This window comes from Ambystoma mexicanum, chromosome 6p (genome assembly GCF_040938575.1).
Source record: "Ambystoma mexicanum isolate Mex_15411 chromosome 6p, UKY_AmexF1_1, whole genome shotgun sequence".
Classification (NCBI taxonomy): Eukaryota; Metazoa; Chordata; class Amphibia; order Caudata; family Ambystomatidae; genus Ambystoma; species Ambystoma mexicanum.
In genome coordinates, this window is record NC_090935.1 from 372,816,024 (window position 1) to 372,833,988 (window position 17,965).

Sequence of the window (17,965 nt, forward strand, 5' to 3'; positions counted from 1 at the left end):
CAGAAGGCTAAGTAAACACATTTGTCTCCCCCTGTCCTCCGTAGGTGAACATTGTGAACTAGTCTCTTTGTATACCGACATTCCATTCCACCATCTTTTGATAGTTTAACCTGGGTAGTACCAATTAAAAGATTACACATTTTTTAAAATACATTTTAATAATGTGTTACGGTCAAATACATTCAACCTTTCACATAAAAAGTACGAAAGAGAACACGTAAAAATAAAACAAGCATAAATAAAATACAGTACAGTTCGAGTTTAATATTGTAACAACTAAACATAGAATAGAAACACAGAAAAAAAACACCATCAAGTACATAATTCATATTCCTATAAGAGCAAGCAACCAACCCACCATGGATTTGCCCTTTGAATCTTTCAACAAGCTAAAATGTACAAAGAAACTCACCTCCCAGGGCCCTCCAACAAGTGGAATTGCTTGAAACATTTGAGAACTTTAAGGGTCAGCAGCATTTCATTGTCGGAATTTAATCTGTACCAAAATGAATTCTTATTCAACCAACCCACATGCTCAACAAAAATGCCCCAGCATTCCAATTCTAAGATCACTAAGACCAGAACAGACAACAATAAGGTGCTTTAGTGTTAGGTCTCATCCTTGAAGCAAAAATTACCATCTTTTTAAACTGGGCTCTCTATCGAGCGTGAAGCTAAAATGTCAGTGTATAAAAAAATCAATCTAAATCTCAAAAATTGGTCACGCCAAAATGAGATTGTAAACTTGAGTAAATACCTGAGTTCAGTGCCCATGAGTTTATCCAGAATCGATAGAGACATACATAGTATATCCTTGCATACATTCAATAGCTTGGACCCAGTCGCAGCAAAAGAACATTTCTTCACCAAGAGGGTGTTAGAAATACTAAGTCCTAGAGGCGTCTGCAAAGTGCCCTCCAAAAACACTGTAGCTTTACTAACAGTCGATTTCTTAGTATCTAGAGTTACTTGCAGTTCCAAAAACAGGTACCCCGAATCTGAAGCAATCATTTTCCCCCAAAAAAACTCTCCAACAAAAGCACCCATTCAGCTTTCCAACCAATTCAAATCAAAGTGATAACCTTGGCTCTATAAAACTTAGAGGAGTTATAGTAAATCTACAATTGTTTTGCTTTATTTTCCTCATCTGGTGCACCAATTGATTAATTTTATTATTCCGCCTGTTCACTATTTGCGGCTTATTCCGAGTTGCCAAAAACTCAAAGCCAAATAGGATTCTTTTCTCACCGGTGTGAAGATCTCCTCACCCAGCTTCCATGTGAAGCCATACAATGTATTCCCTTTTCTATTGAAATGTAAATAAAACTGGATTCTCTTTTTAGTTTAGTACCAACTCATTAACAGTTGCATATTCCTCCATAGTGTTCAAGAGGCACCGAAGCCCTAGCTGGGTGGTATCGGCTAAAACTAAGTCCTCTTCATAAGCAAGCCATATTACTGTCAATGTGCCAATCTTGGTGCTCACAAAGGACGCATTCTCCAGACAAGTACCAATATCAGATATATAGATTAAATAAGCAAGGGTGCACCAGAAAGCCCTACCGACGTCCTCTGTGAGTCTCTATTGGCTTTGAGAAACTGACCCGGCCCTCTAGTCTAATCTGGACCACAGTATCTTCATGCAAATATTTTGTTATGGCTAACAGGAGAGAGGGAATCGCCAAGAATGCAACTTATGCCATAACAGGCTCATGTTTACTGATTCAAAAGTCTACGAGAAGTCAATTGAGCAAGTGAATAACGGGAGAGCCTTTCCACTCCAACCCTTCTCTCGCAGACAGCCAAGCATAAGGTCATTAAGTGATGTATTGAGCCATTTTCAAAAGCCTGTCTGAAAAATCGGTAGGCTTCCAGTTCTACAGGCCAAGCCTCAAGCTCATCCAAGACAACAGCTGAGAACACCTTGCTTTCAGCATCCAAAAGGGAGATCGAATTCTAGTTCACAGATCAGACTGGTCACCCTTTTTGAAGCTGGGAATAACAATGGCATACTTCCAAGAGGTGGGGATCAGTTTGTGCCTTATAGCATAATTAAATAGAAACAGAGTATTAGCCCATACTTCACTGTTAGGCAGAAACCTGTGCAGTTCCCTTAGGGACCACTGCAAAAGATTGAAGACTACAGGTGTTGGCAGTAAACCCACTTGGTAGCAGTCTGCACCACCCAGATTTACCTGCTAGCTGTGGCTGAGCAGTCAGACTTCCCTCAAGAAGAGTTAGGCAGTATGCAAAGTATACACAATAGGCACTCAGATACAATAATACAAGCAAACACTGACCAGAGCTTTGGTATCAAAGTATATAATTATTTATTTAAAAACACACAGTTGAAACACTCCAGCACTCTTATTGTAAAATATTCTAAACACAGTTACTATTATGATATATACACCCCTTTTTCCCTATTAGAAAATCACAGTAAAACACCACTTATTTTCATACAGAGGTGAGCGCTTAACTAGATTGCACTCTAATAAGTTTGTGAAAAAGGGAGGGAAAATGACAGAATAAGAAGAGGTACACCACTCTACGATTCCAGAACACTGTTAGCAAGGCAGAGAGCAAAAAGTCACTGGTGAGCCAAAGTCCAAAGGCTGGGCCCACTCTTAGAGAGAGCAGAGCACAAATGTGCCCAAGATCACACAGTTACACTAGGCTTAGAAAGTCTTGCAAAGGGTTCAGAAAAGCGTTTAGAGAGGCTTAGAAAAGTTTACCCAAGGTGTCCCAGGCTAACCCAGGTTCGAAAGCCGGGGGCTAAATCTACCCCGTACAGTCGATAGCAGGGAACGGTACCTTAAGTGGGAAGGATCCTCCAGCGGTGGCAGTTGTTCCTGGTAGTGGGTGCAAGTTGCGTCGTCGTCCAGGGGAAGACAAGATCTCGACTTGGAGGAAAGATGAAGGTCGTTGCACTACCAGGGCAGAAACAAGCCGCAGAGTTTTCCGGTTAACGGTGGTGCCTTGGTTTCACGGTCGTGGTAAAACGTGGTATCCCGGTTGCCAGGGTGCTTGGCACGGGCAGGGCGGCCACGAGATACTTCGGGAAAGCAAAAAGACGGTGAAACTGGTTATCCCCACCAGTTAAAGGAAGAAGACTCTCCGGCGGGAGATCTCCTCTGTCGTTGGGAAAAAGTGGTGAGACGGTCCAGTAAGGCTCCACCGGTCGTGGTGTCGTGGCAGGTCGGCTCAGCTTCTCCCTCGTCGGATTCTTAGGTCCTGTGGCGACTTCTGAAGTTCCAGTCCCCAAAGCCCTACTTTTATGCAGCAAACCCCCATTCACTCAGCCTAGCTGTCACTCAAACATGCTAAGTGGTGAGCCGGTCGGCTCACCACTTGGGCCAATCAGGACGGAGTGCGACTTGAGTTGCCTAGGCAACTCAGTCCAGGGTGCCTAAATTTCCCTCCACCCCTCCTAAGTACCCCAGACACAGTGGCACCACTTTGGAGGGCTTCTGTGGAGAAGCCCGCCAAAAAGTGGAACAAAGGGCTCGACTTGGGTTGGAGTCACAGAGGAGAACACAAGCGCCATTTTAGAATCAAGTTTTGGCAAAAAATACCAACCGGAGAATTAATATTAATTAAATAAACCAGCAGTATGTTCGAGGCTACCGTAAATAATTAAATAAAGATAGTGGCCTAAAACAATGGGAAATCCCATAGGAAAATATTCGCGGTTGAATATAAAAAGTAGTATCCACTGCCAGCGCCACCAGCCAAAACTCGATCAGGGGGGACGGAGACGTGCCCCCTCGACTAACAGACCCCGGGGCAATTTAATTGCCCCAGCCAGTACGTCCACAATATGATGGTTTGCACTGGTTCTGTTCAGAATTTAAGACTAGTAAAGTCAATGGTGACTTAACATGCCCTGGGAGACAGTGATCAGTCCCAGGGTATGGAGTCTATACTGGGGGGTCACTGACACCCCTGTGTCACTGCACTGAGGGTGCTGGGTAACACATCACAAAAACACATGAAGCCCTATGGAGTAAAAGACCCCATAGCCCATTAAACACATCTAGATTCAAAGAAACACACTCAAATCATGCCCAAGAGTGAGGGTAAAAGAGTCTCACTCTTGGCAGGAGAAAAAAAGAAACCCCAAAAGTTAGGAAATTCAGCCTAAACAGAGAATTCTCCCTAATATTCACAATCGTTCTCAGTACTCTATTACTAAGGGTGTTCGGGCCCACAGCCCAAGAACAAGCTGCCTTCTTAATATGATGCTCTATTGAGTACACATCATAGGGCAAATTACATATTGAGCAATGGAGGCTTATCATAATCTTTGATTTAGAGGACCTATATACATTCTAAAAGAAAGTGGGTTCTCCAGAGATCAGAGACTGAATTGGCCTGTAATTCGACTTATGGGGTAATTGTGTCATTAATCAAAGTACAGAGGTTCCTAGTGTTACCCAAGATCAAAGCTTTCAACATCACTTCACCATATTTCTGGTTCAATATAACACAATGCCCTTTACACCAATTCTTTTAATCTTGCTTTAGGATTTTCTTTTCCTTAGCAGAATCCTAGCGCTGTCTACTCAATTTTGCCAAAAACCTAAGGTTCCTTCTAAGGATAATTTTCCTAATAAGGATATCCCCATCAAAGCAATGACGCCTTATAGTAATGCAGGCAGAGATAAAATCTCCCAACGAAACAAAAGACGGAGCTGTAATGGTATCTAACTTTTCAGCAAGCGTAGTATCCCTAAAAAATTGTTGCCGGTTATAATTCAAGTTAAAACCATTAGCACCACATTTTTTAGGCAGCTACCCTTGTGAGAGATTTGGAATTTGTGAATCTACAAAAACTGGTACCCCACAAGACCGCAGAGCAGCAGTAAGCAGATTTTGATCACTTAGATTTGAGAGAACCACCTTAAAAAGCAAACAATTATGTATGGAAGGAGAGAGTATTAGGTAATCAATTGTAGATTTAAAAAGACAATTGGTTCCAGATGGCACTGCATTTAGTTCCTCCTGAGTCGAGCCACTTGTGATTAATAGTCCCCATTCCCAAAAAAACAAATTCCATTTGTCACCATATCTGAAACTGGGGGTAGACCTAGTCCGCCTGCTATCCCCATTAAACATTCAGACTTTAAATCACCCATGAACATAATTATATCTTCAGTCTTCAACAAGACCTCTCCCAGAATGCTTCCCCAAGGAGGCCAGGAACTTTCCAGACGAATTAGCAGGAATCCAACAGATATCAATGATACTAAAGGGGGTTATACAAGCCGTTTACTTTCACAAAAATATTTAAAGCAAGCAGTCCTTGAACAAAATCCGAAACAAGCTCAACCTCATCAAACATCACATTGCTACAAGCCACCAACAACCCCCCAGACAGCCATCCACCATTAGTGTTTTGAGCGAGCTGCTGGAAGATTGTGAACAATTCTAGAAAAACCTTACAGCCACGTCTCTTGTAAGGCAATAATATAAATGTTTTGGGAGATAAGTGGAGCCTTTTTCTCCAATTACTTTGCTAAGCTCATCTGTTTTGGGGGCACTGATCTGTCCTTATAGCCATCAGTGCGGGAAAGCAAGTTCTCTATAGTAAAGTTCTTTGTTTATTTTCCCTGCACACGTCACCTTATGTGCAGTGCGAAACGGACCCTGTGTTCCTGTAACTTAGTTTTTAGTATCTTTGTGGTTACTAGCATGATGTGTCCGGTATGGGCTGGTGGAAGCAGAGACATAGGTTTTCTTTGTTATAGTCTTTTACTGCTTAATGACAATTAGAGTACCATATCCTCCAAAATGGCATGCTTGCAGTTCAAGCTTCTTCCTGTGTTGCAATGGCTGTGTTTTCCATATATGGTTCCCATGGGCTAAGCTCCAGCTTTCGCAGGAAAAACGGTGGGGGAGAGTAGAGTGGGTGAAAGAGATAGAGAGATAGATATGGGTCGGCCTATTCCCAGACCACATCGTGCCATAGGCTGTCCATGATTGGAATGGTATAGATCCTTGCCACGGGTGGGCATATGGCAACCCCAGCCCAGTTTGTGGATAAAATTAGGATTTCTGCAGCCATTTATCAGATCATCACTGGAGCAAAGACCCCTATGAAGGAGAACAGCCTGTTGAAGACCCAGAACTCGACAAAAGATTGCTAGCAGCCCCCTTCTTCACTCTGCCAATCTCCTGAAGACAACCAGGGCTTCGCACGCTGGACTGGTGGGAACAAACAGTCCCAACCTCTGCTTAAAAAATCTAACCACTGGTAGAACTTGGAGCAGCATCAGAACCATCTTGTGAGCAAGCCAGATGTCATACTGGGCTATTTTGCTGCAACACTCGCCGTTCTGATTTGGGTCTTGGGACTTCACAGGCCTTCATCTTATGGAACAAGAAGCATTTCCTGAAATGGCAGCTCTCCACCATGAAGAGGGGCATTGCAGGAACAATTTCTTGGTTTCCGTCACAAGTGACGCCCTTCTGCCATTTTATTCAAGTGGCCATCAGTGTTTGCAGCTTGCATCGCGTCCTGCGGGGGGGAGGTCTGAGTTAGTCGACCAGTGGAGGTCCAATAGTCAATGTTTCCCCCGAGTGTCCAGCTGTCCAGAACCGGTCCAACAGAGCCTAGAATCCCGAACTACACCGGACCCAATAAACCAACGCCTAAAGATACCTCTGTACCCAAGACCACCCTGGATTTCTTCGAACGGAACCAAGGCACAAATCCAGAAGGCCCAGCATGTTCAAGAATTCCTATGGTGGTCTGTGTGAATCAGAGTACACTGGTGAGTAAACAGCCATTTTGCCCCACCCTCCCCCATACCTCCATAAGGTTCTATGGATGTACATTTCTAGCCCTACCTCTATCTTTCCTAACCAAGCACAGTGGTTTTCTGGCCGGACTAAAATGCTTGGATTTGGAGCGGGCCTGTTAAAGACCTTGCCCTTGATTTCATTAACTTCTGAAACACTTACAACTACTTGTAGGCTTAACCTAACCCTTAAACAACTTCCTAAATGAGATTCCTAGCCTCCTTTAATTGGGGCCTGTGACTCCAAGAGCAATAGGACCCTGCTTTTCAAGGTAGTCAAGGACGTTAAGGTTACTACATTTATTTATAACATTTTGTATGGTGTTTGCTTACTCCTTTATTTTAAACGTATTAGTTATCAAAGTATTGATTACTTATGTGATTCTAGTTATCACTTGCTATGCTACAATCATATTATCTTGAAAACTAGCTCTAACTGTATTTAAAGGTGAAGTGTTCGTGCTGTTAGCAGAGTACACAAATGTGAATTTGTATAGAATAGCAGTGAATGCATTAGTGCATTACTTACCAGTGGTTTTTCATTGATAAGAGTTTGTTTTGAGGCCTAAATAAATAACATTCTGCCTAGCGGAACTGCACCAGACTCTTACACCACATATATATCGGGGGCCGGGAGTATGGGATATAATGGTAGTATGAGGGATTGCAGGGGTCTCCCCCGACATAAGTATGCATAGTATAGGTGGTTGGAATGTTTTTTTTCTTTTTTATAAAGGCCTTTTCGACCGTCAGAATTCTGGGGGTCGCTGTAATCACATAGATCCTGCCCAACTTGCATCAGGGGTGTTCTGTGTTTACTTAACTGAGCACCTTACCACTCTCACGTTCCCCCAAGGCTATGCCTTGCTGCTCATCCACACTACCCAGTCAGTTTGGCTAGACATTCGTGTTTGTCCTGGTTCATTGCAATAGGGTGGCATGGTGGGCAGATTCTGAAAATCCATCTTGGCAGCTGTAGATGGAGTATGATGCAGCTGTGCAGTCCACAGCCAGTAGTTATGGAACCGGGCAAATAGTTGTATCGAGCAGTTACAGCTTAGGTAAAGAAGTGGACCCTTCAGTTCTGTAAGGATAGTCCTTGGACTCTAGTACTGAGATCCAATCAGACTTCTTTGTGACCAATTCATGCAGGTGTGAGAGGCCAGTCCTCTGGTAAACGGGGATCCTTGTTACTTGTAACCCAGGATTGTGGACATTTATTTTAGACTTTATTTGTGGGGACCAGATATACCCACCTCCTTGCCTTAGAAGGCATTTCCTCAGAGTGAGTCAATGGGTCTCCAAGGGCTAGAATGCACATCAAAGCCATAAGGTAACGAGAACAAAGGCCCAGAGAGAATTCGGACATAGTCTGTACTTCTGTAGGTCCATGACATATATGAACTGCCAGAAGAAGAAATTACAACCTTTGTAGATCTCAAACAAAACCTAAATGACTAGTTCGCTTACCATACCAATGTTGATTGTGAACCCCATTTGAAAAGGAAAAAAGCAAAACACTGGACAGTTTTGTTATGCAACTGAGGAAGCAAATCATTGTGCGGTGCAAACGGTCAACCTTTCACAATAAACTGCTGCAGAAAGCAGACACTCTGACAGAAATTTTAACCATGGTACAGACTGCGAATCGCAATTGAGAGGCAGCCTGCAACCATGGACAGATTCAAAATCAAGTTTGTCAAATCCAGACCCTCTGCATGAAGTATTGTTGACTCCAACACCAGTCAAATAGCCTGGGTACTCTGCTACAGATGCAAATATAAGTTTGAAGGCCAATGTCAGCCATCAGCCAGCCATTTGTGTGCTGCATTTAGCAGGAAGACCAACTTGAAGGTGGCGTGCTAGGCATCCAGAAGACCATAGCCCGTGCCTTATTTTGCAAAAGACTACATAACAATGGAAAACCTCATGTAACCATCAGGCGAAGACAAGCACAGAAACCACTCCCCTGTAGGACAATGCTCACATCCGTCACTGACAGTAGTTTGAATGTATAAACTCACAAACATAAGCAACGACTGTGCAATCCAACATCCAGGACACCATCAGACAGCAAATCCAGATCATCTTCCAGTGGAGACTGCTAAAAGGGTTATTTGCTCTTGGGTACATAAAAGTACTTCTGAAGCATACAGAATAGGAGATGCTAATACTCAGAAATGATTTGATAGCTAATAACATCACATTCATTAAATGGAAATAGCCATAGTACTGGCCAGCAATACAACTCATTTATAATGAATGTGATGAAGCTTTATTAAATTCTATCTCAATCAAAAAATAATTGCATGCTATTCCAGAGGAAACAACTTTCAGTCCTCGCTTACAAATGAAGAAAAAAAACTCAGGAAATATGTGCAGGTGCCATTAATTATCAGTGTTAAGGCTCTCAATCAGTGATTAGACTTGCCGCAGTGTTTTGCGGTACTCTCAATTATAGTTCTACTGCCTCAAACACTGTACCATGCGTTTAGGGGTGAAACCAGAGTAACCTACACAAAAACAACCATTCTTGCCAAGTCTCTCATGCTCATTAAATGTCTCCAGTGCATTTGTTTGACTTTCTTCACATAAAACTAAAAAGTTCCTTTGCATCATTGAAAATCTCATGCTTCCCTCATTTTAAAAACCGCATCATCAATCTATCACTTCCTTAATTGCAGAAAATCACCTGATGTAACTTGAAGAAACGTTCAATTTCCTCTCCATCACCGCCTGCATTGCTAACAAGAAGGTGTCGCAGTTGATCCACAGGTCTCAGTTTATGAAAAATATTGCTACCCTAGGGATAAAAATAGTTGAAAGTCTAAATAGGACAGAAATTGGGCCATTTGCACAATAAAAGTCATTTTAAACATTATCATGTTACTGGCTTAAGTAGCCGGCTTTGCACGGGATGTCCATTCTCCCATTTCTTTTCATATTCCACCGAAAAAGATGAACAAATATTGTCTTTTGCCACAAAAGACAAATGCGAAACATTTTAATTTCACTAATTGCATACCAAATGGTCAATTGTCTCCGATTTAAATTCTCACCACTCCGGTGGTGCTAGTGCGCGGTCCAAATATCCTTTAACATTAACACATGAATATCATATTTGTAGGTTTACTCTGAATATTTGCAGTGTTAAGCAGCGGTAGCCATTTTCGATGCACAAAGCACTGCAAATAATCAGAGTAAGCATACACATATTCACATATTCCTGTGAGAATTTACATCTGAGGAAGCTGAAAATTTGGTGTTCAATTAATTAGTGAAATGACCATGTATCTAGTTTATTGCAAAACAAAGCAATGAAAAGAAAGACACTCACTCTTCTAATTAAAAAAAATTGAAAACGAAAAAATGCAAGACCAGTTCATCACAGACCGCATAATGATGAACACTTTCTACAATGACATGTAGATGGCGTGCGGAGCACCACAAAACCTAATGCCAAAAAATCAAAACAAGTTAATTATCTCGGGAACGGGATGAACTGTGGAGCTAAAAATAGTTGCATTAATTCGGCAATGAATATTACATGCAAAATTCATGACGCCAGACGTCACCATTCATGAGGAGTTACGTCCCCAAGATCAACACCACATACAAACCTACAATCAAGATGTTACACGTGGTTTAGGCAAAGATTAAGCTATTTGACAATTCTTACTCAAACTCTTGAGATTTACAAGGATTGAAGTAAGCACTGCATTTCAACATTCTGAACAATTACTAAATTATGTATTGCAAATTTTGATTTCTCACCTTACGTCTATAAACAAGTTTTTATAGATAACAAATAATATGATTAATTAAATTGTCTGTAAAGGCAGTATTTGTACAGGGATGCCAAATCACTGAGGCAGGGCAGTCACCATAAACTCCAGAAGGGGCAGTAGGTTGATAGAAATCTACATGCAAGTCCACACCATCACCCAAAGAAAATTAACCACACTGGTATACTTAACAAATATGAACCTTAATGAAGCCACACACACACACAGTTGTGTAAGCATTTAAAGTTGACCCAACAGCAAAAATACCTACTGCATTTCCAAGAATATAGTAAATTGCTAACGTTTACACTAAAACATAAGTACCTTAACCAGAGAAGGGAACAAAAGATAGTGACGACAATGGAGGAGTGTTAAAGGTCCAGGCTGCAATGCATGGAGCATCAGTACCACGGGGTAGACATCGACTTCTAGGTGAGCGTTCATGCTAGGCCAGTGCGCCTCATCACATAAGTCAGCTTCCCGGAAACAGCTCTTCCCGTTCACTGAAAAGACGCCCCAAACAGTCTACCAGCGCTCTACAACACTCCAGTGAGTCCTGTGTTGTAGTGCTGTTTTCTATTGCGGTCTTGTTTTGCTCCCTATGTTATTGGGCCTTGCCTGTCCCCTGGATTGCCCGTTGCACGATACTGATGCCACCTGCCGAGAACTGTATTGACACTGACTGCCCTGGATAATTGCTTTTGCTCCCACACTCAGACCTTGGACTGCCACCCTCCATGAACTATACAAACGGACCTTGTGCATCCTACCCCTTAGCCTTGCCCTTGTGCCACGAGGGAGGACCGTTCGGTTGGGTTTTCTAATTGTCCATAGAGTCGGGTGCAAAGTCTGAACAGAGTCCTTCTTTCCACCCTGGACTTCTCTGAACTGTTTTAGGCATTACCTCCCCATCTTACCTGTAAGATCCCATGCACTTTCTGCTGGACTTCTGGACCATTTTCCTATTCTCCTGAATGAGGGGAGCCTCCCCCCCCATGCATTCTTTTGCTTGGACCATGTGAACCCTGTTCATTGTGCGTTTACTTTGGTTTATGGAGTCTTGCTTTCCTCCATACTTTTTAAAAGGAATTTGTGTGTCACTTTTGCAGCACACAGCACTTTTTGTGCAGTGTTGTTGGGAGCCCTTTGGGCTCTCCTTTTTATATTCTGTTATTTTCCTTTAGAACTACTGTTCAAGGTTAGGGAGATACTGTTTATCCTTTTTTTTTTTGCTTTTCCTTTTGTGAGATCAGCACACCGCCCTAATGTGGAGTGCTGGGGGGTTACTTTGTATCCCCTCTCTTTTATTGTTTTATTAAGCTTTTAGCTGTTTAACATAATAGAAGTGATAATCTTCAAGAAAAAGAAAATATAAAATAACCCATTTCCCGACCAACAAATCCAGGAAAAAAAAACGCGAAAAACAAACAATAGGACGTTACGATCACTGGCCTGAATGTTGGTACACATGGACAACAAAACACAGGTTCAGCAGTCCCAGCGGTTATCCAGGGCGGCAAGGTGAAAATAGCGAACGGTTTCCGACCAGAAGTAATCTTTCGAGGCCAATATTGCTAAGATTTATTTGGGAGGTTCTCTCCTAGCTCATATGTCTGGGTCCAAAATGACAAATGCTTCCTTAGAAACGCAATTAGCGCTAACGTCAGTGAAATGTTAGAACCTCTTATCAGAAACATCCACCAATCTTTAGCTGTCAGGGTGCTTACTTCATCAATGTACTTGCCAAAATGTTTTAAGCGAATAGGAATTTGTCGGACAGGGTAGTGTAGTAAGAAATAGAGATTCACAGGGATACTTACATAGTCTGCAGGAGAAGACCCAGATTGTCTTATCTTTCCAGAGCTCCTTCACTTGTTTAGTGGGGAAAAAAGTTCAAGCAAAAACACACAAATTATCTCCTTAGTTTACTACAAGGACATTACACCAAATAGCTGAGCAGAGTTCCTCTCTTTCTCTCGTCCTTGCCCAGTTTGCCCAACGTTTTAAGCTTCCCTCTGGCCTCCAAAGTAGCCATCCAGTCCAATTCAAGTAGTTTTTTCTTAACTAGCATAGGATTGGTGATCAGTGCATCTGCTGTCTGGTGCACACTGGCTAGTATCGCTAAACAAGCCAAATTCCAGGTCCTCAACAATGGTTCTCTGTTGGTTGACAGTGCGCTTTTAAGTACATCAAAACCACCTTCCACTTGGCCCATTAGACATTTCCGGTAGAGTGATGGAGTTTTCCAAACCGTTACAGTGTACAATGTCGGGCCAAGTTCTGCTCCGATTAGTAGCACAGAGCAGCCCTGTGGTAGGGCCAAAACGTTCCTCCAAAAGAAACCTAGTTTAGGGCAGAAGCTTGACTGTAAAGAAAATGATGCTTCTGCCCCGTAGGTTAATATTGGAGTTACTTTCAGTCTGTAAAACTCCACCACCAGTGACAATGTAAATTTGCAGTGGTGGGCCAATATCAGGCTAGCCTGGGCAGCCAAGTTTTTGACCTTGATGCATAAAGTAGACTCTCTAGGCACGTTTTTGATAAGAGTCACTCAGACAGACCCCAAGGTATGTCAGGCAGGAAACATCCACGATCTTTTCCCCTTGTACGAACCACCATGTATGTGACATCTAACCTCCTTAAATGCTGACACTATATCCGATACATAGGAGGTTAAATATTGCTGGTGGCAGCCGAAACCCTTGCTTAATTCCCCTAGATGTTATCAGATAGGTTTCCTAGGTTCTCCAGCCTTACTCTCAGGGATGTATTGGAGCATAACGCCATTAATACTTCCATCAGATCTTGTGGACAGGCCCATGTCTTCAATTATGCCCACAATGTTGGCCGCCCAATAGTGTCGAAGGCTTGGGCCAAGTCAATAGATGCCAACTAGATCTTATTTTGATTCATATTCTTGGCCCTGATCTTCAAGATGTTAATATTAAGGAGGTTGAGTGCTGTTCCTGTTCCCCGTACAAAACTGGACTGCCAGTGATCATAATGGTACGAGAGCTCCAGTTGGACAGTTCCTTCAGGTTAAGGGCAACAAAGATTTTCCCGATAACATCCAGAAGGGAGATTGGACTACATAGTTGGCAGGGTCGGTCCTATCGCCTTCTTGAATATCGTGACTAGTAAGGAGGTCTTCCATGATGTCGGGATGTTTTAACTGATCATGACTTTTTCGAATAATACGTCCAGGAATGCGGCCCATTACTCCGGATGTTTTTTAAGATCTAAATTTGAAGTAAGCCTGGGCCTGGTGCTCTGGAGTTGTTAAGGCCTCGGATCAAGGTCAGGATGTCTTCCTTTTCTGTTATCATGCTCTGCGAACCCCCAGTGAGGTTGGTTTGGTCTGTGCCGTTACCTGGACCAGCGTTAAATATTTTACCGTAAAACTCCTCCCATACCGTTCCTGAGACAGGGTTTACCATCAAGGCTTTCTGCTGGGCGGTCATGCCGTTCAGCACCTTCCACATTTGTGTGGTGTTTTTCACTGCTATTGTTTTTAGCATGAACTCTGCATCCTGTTGGAGCATTAGGGATCTGTGCTATTTTAACCAGTTCTTGTAGGAATGCCGCAGACTTCTTATGTGTTCCACCGCTTCCTGTGAGTTGATCTTATTCCACTTCCTCACTGGACTTTGAAGGAGCTTTTTCCTTGTGGCTACCGGGATATCAAATTGGTGGCGAGGGCAAAACTGTCTTTTTGGGCTGCACAGTGATGATTCAGTTTAAGCTAACAGAAGTTTTGGGTAACACAACGTGGCCCGTTGGTGTGAGCTCCCGTTGAGGTTGTAGTCTCCCCTGAGTATTTGTGTCAGCGCTGATACTTTCTGATTGATCCTGATCCTGTTTCTCCCCACTTCAACTTTTAGCTTAAGCACAGTTGTATCTCTTTTAAAGGTAATCCAGTTGGTCAGTTTTAAAATATTGTGGTCACTGGAGTGAGAGACTTGTATGTCTATGCAAGTTAAGTTGTTGAAAACTCTTTCTGATACAAAAATGTAATCCAGTGTGTTGTGTTCCGCCCCTCCGCCACATCGCTCCGAGAGGAGTGTCCCCCTTCATACTGCCATTCACTAGCCTAATATTTCTATAGGCTAGTTGTTCTCTCAGCTGCAGGCCTCCGACGATTTGTGGTGTTGCATTTAGTACCAAGTCTGCGATTAATTTCAGGTTTTCATCAAAGCAGTGGGCATTGAAGTCACCACACACTATTATGTCCAGGTTTGACCATGTCACTCTTGCTTGATCAATTTTAGTGACCTTCTCTAAATCCCAGTAACAGCCCCACCCAGGGTTGTAGATTTCTCTGGTCAACCTCCTTGATGATGATAGCCTGTATCAAGGGCGATGGATGTTCGGACAACACCATTCGAGACCGCTGTTACTGACTAAGGTCATTAGACCTCCCGTTGGGCAACCCGTGAGACCTTTTACAGCCATGTTCTGCTGTACTGCAAAACCCTCCAGGGTGATGGTCTCCCTGAACCAGGTCTCATGGAGGCATATTACATCATACTGGTCAAATTCTAGATCTCCTTTAACAAAAAAGTGGGGAAATTCCCTCATGCTCCCGATTCCCAGTAAAATGTTTTAAAAAGCAGCATTTTCCTCCACCCCACCTGGTTTTAAACGTTATGAATGTGGGGAGCCTGATGCCAATGCTCCTGCTAGCCAACTCCAGTCTTCATTTTCCAGTGGATTGATTTCAAGACCTCTGTGACCGAATTCTGCCGTGTTGGCTCTTCTGGGTCTGATCACAATCTGGAAGTTGGTTTGACCACTTTGACCCCCGTTAGATGCCCTTTTGGGTCCCATGCCTTTTCTCTATTTAGAGGCTACCGAGGCACTAACTTATGGATTTCGACCAGGCTCCTGTGTTTCCAGTGTTAGGCAGAATTGCATGCAATACCCTCTGGGACCACCACATACAATTAGGACTACAGGTGTAAGCAAAACCAACCTTTGGTAGAAGTCTGCACCACAGTTTGTGGTAGAAAGCTGAGCAGCCAGGCTTATCTCAAGAGGGATTGTGAGCAGTACAAGTATGTTACACAGAGGTCTTAAAATCACAGTGGTTCAAGTAGACACTTACCCTCAAGGTTTCTTGGTAAAACACATTTATTACACAATCATTTAGAAAACATTCACTATAAGGAGGCAACTTAATATCATACACAAATAAACTTCAACACCAAACCAATACGTTTCTGAGTAAATTAGGCTCCCCTGAAATAGGGGCAAAATAGCATTTCAGTCACTTTAAAAAGGAGGGCAAAGGCACAAGTTAACAGAATAGATCACAAATACTTTTTTGGGCAGCGCAAATATTTTCAGTTCACCTGAAGACTAAATTCAGTTCAATAGGCATAGGCGAAAGTCAATGGGCTATTGTCTTGGATAGGAAAGAGCAGTTCTTGTAGTAAACGGTAAAGTGTTTTCCAAAGTTCTCAGAAGTAGTTTGTATGAAAAAGAATCATGTGTTGGGTCACAAGCTGATTAGGCCCGCAAGTTGGGAAAGTTCCACGAACTTTCACTGCGAGAGTGGCATTCTCTCAATCAAGTTGGCACAGTACCTTAATTTGAAGCAAAAGATGCAGCTGTTCCGGAGCCTCCGCTGTGGGGACATGAGGGAGGACGTCAGGGGACTCCTGCACTGCACGGGATCATCGGAAAATGCTGACAAAATGGATTCACTTCAGTTCAAGTAGCTGTAGTCAAGCACACAAGCTGGTGTCCTACGCCCTGGTTAATCCGAACCAGCTCAGAGACAGGTATCCAGGTGGCTTACGAGTTGATTGGTCCCACCAACTCAAAGGAGTCCTTGAAAGGGCTTCTCTGTCGAGGTGAACTTGGCAATTCGGACCTGCAGCAGAGCTTCACCGGGCAAAGCAACGGTCCAGGAGTTGCAGCAGCCGTCCTCTTCCAGCTAGTCTTTGGTTATTTCGTTCCAGTGGTCGACTCTGCTTTCCAGTCCACGAGATTCGCCTTTTAAACACCTTTCATTCCAGCCTAGCTGCCACTCACCCAGCAGGCTGGCTGTCCTTGCCGGGCAGTCAGCCAGCCAATCACGCCAGAGTGCATTTGGATCTCTGAGGAAACTAAGCATAGGGAGCTTCGGGCACCTCCCAGACACCAGAGGCGGACTTCAGTCCTGAAGCCTGCCAAAAGGCATGAAAACAAAGGGACCAAACCTAGTTTGGCACACAGAGACAAACACAAAAAGGACCTTTGCAAAAAGAAATGGTTAAAAAAGAAGACCGGGACCCGTTTAAACAAGGGGCTTAAGGCGCCATCTTGAAAAACATGGCTCCCGTGTTTTATAGCTAACAGTGTTCTCTGTCCGGAAAAATCATGGTAGTTCGTTGTAAAACCACTGCCACCAGCCATTTCGATAGAAAAGGGTAGAATTTGACTGCTACGTGAGTTTCTAGAAATAGGGGATATTAGGTAACCCCTCCAGCACTCTATAGGAAGATGGTGTGTGCTGGGTGTAGGAATTTAAAAAGACTTATGAAGTCAATTTAACTTTACATTCTCTGGGAAACAATAGTTTATCCCAGATAAGGTATTTAAACCTGTGGGAAGTCTAAAAAGACATCCCTGTGTCACTGCACTGAAGGTGCTGTGTAACACATTAAGATGTCTATGGAGTTATCTTAAAACTCCATAATCAAAGAACACAAGAGTAAAATACACATCAAAATACATGAGTGAGAAAAAAGGCTCATACTCTTTCCAGGTAAAAAAAATCAAGTCCTCAAAATCCAGCAAAGTTGCTGGGGGTCTCTAAGGTGAAGGGAATTAGCACATTTATGAGACTTCTCCCTAAGATCCAGTTTCTTCAAGAGAAGGCCCATAGGCAACAGTTGGTCTACCGAAGCAAGAAATAGCTGTTTTTTAGCTGAAGAATCAAGACAAATGACCACTCTGTCCATTCTAGCTTCTTCCGGTAACTCGATCAAGAAAATATCCTTATATTTAATTGCTCTAACTGTTGGTATACAATAGAATAATCACAGAACATTCGATCTATTTAATACGAGGTCAGCCTTTATATTAAGCATCTTTTCCAGGGAAATCCGAAAAGTATCTTTGCTGTTCTGCACCTTTGCTAGATGTTGTTTCCACTCCTTAGGTATTGTTGTTAAATGAGCTCAAAGTAATAATTGCAGGTGCTTTGTTGACCAACTCAAGTCTTTTTTATTCCAATGACTTGAACTGTGATACTTCATGTGTTGGGTAGTTTCTAGAGTCTCCGGAGGGGTGGGGAACCTCACCAGGGCCACGTGGGATAACTGCCTTTCTCCCACTGAAGACTTGTTGATGGGTCTTGATGTTTTTCCAGTTTGGTGGATATTCCTGTTC

At 42.9% G+C, this 17,965-nt stretch overlaps 1 protein-coding gene across 1 annotated transcript in view; it reads right to left on the reverse strand.

Moving 5' to 3' along the window:
- The window catches only part of NUP155 (nucleoporin 155), a 1,628,423-nt gene that overhangs the window by 1,274,031 nt on the left and 336,427 nt on the right, over positions 1-17,965 (reverse strand). The window contains exon 14 of the mRNA XM_069627148.1: positions 9,496-9,606. Coding sequence (XP_069483249.1) covers positions 9,496-9,606 — 111 coding nt within the window. The remainder of the gene's footprint in view (positions 1-9,495; positions 9,607-17,965) is intronic.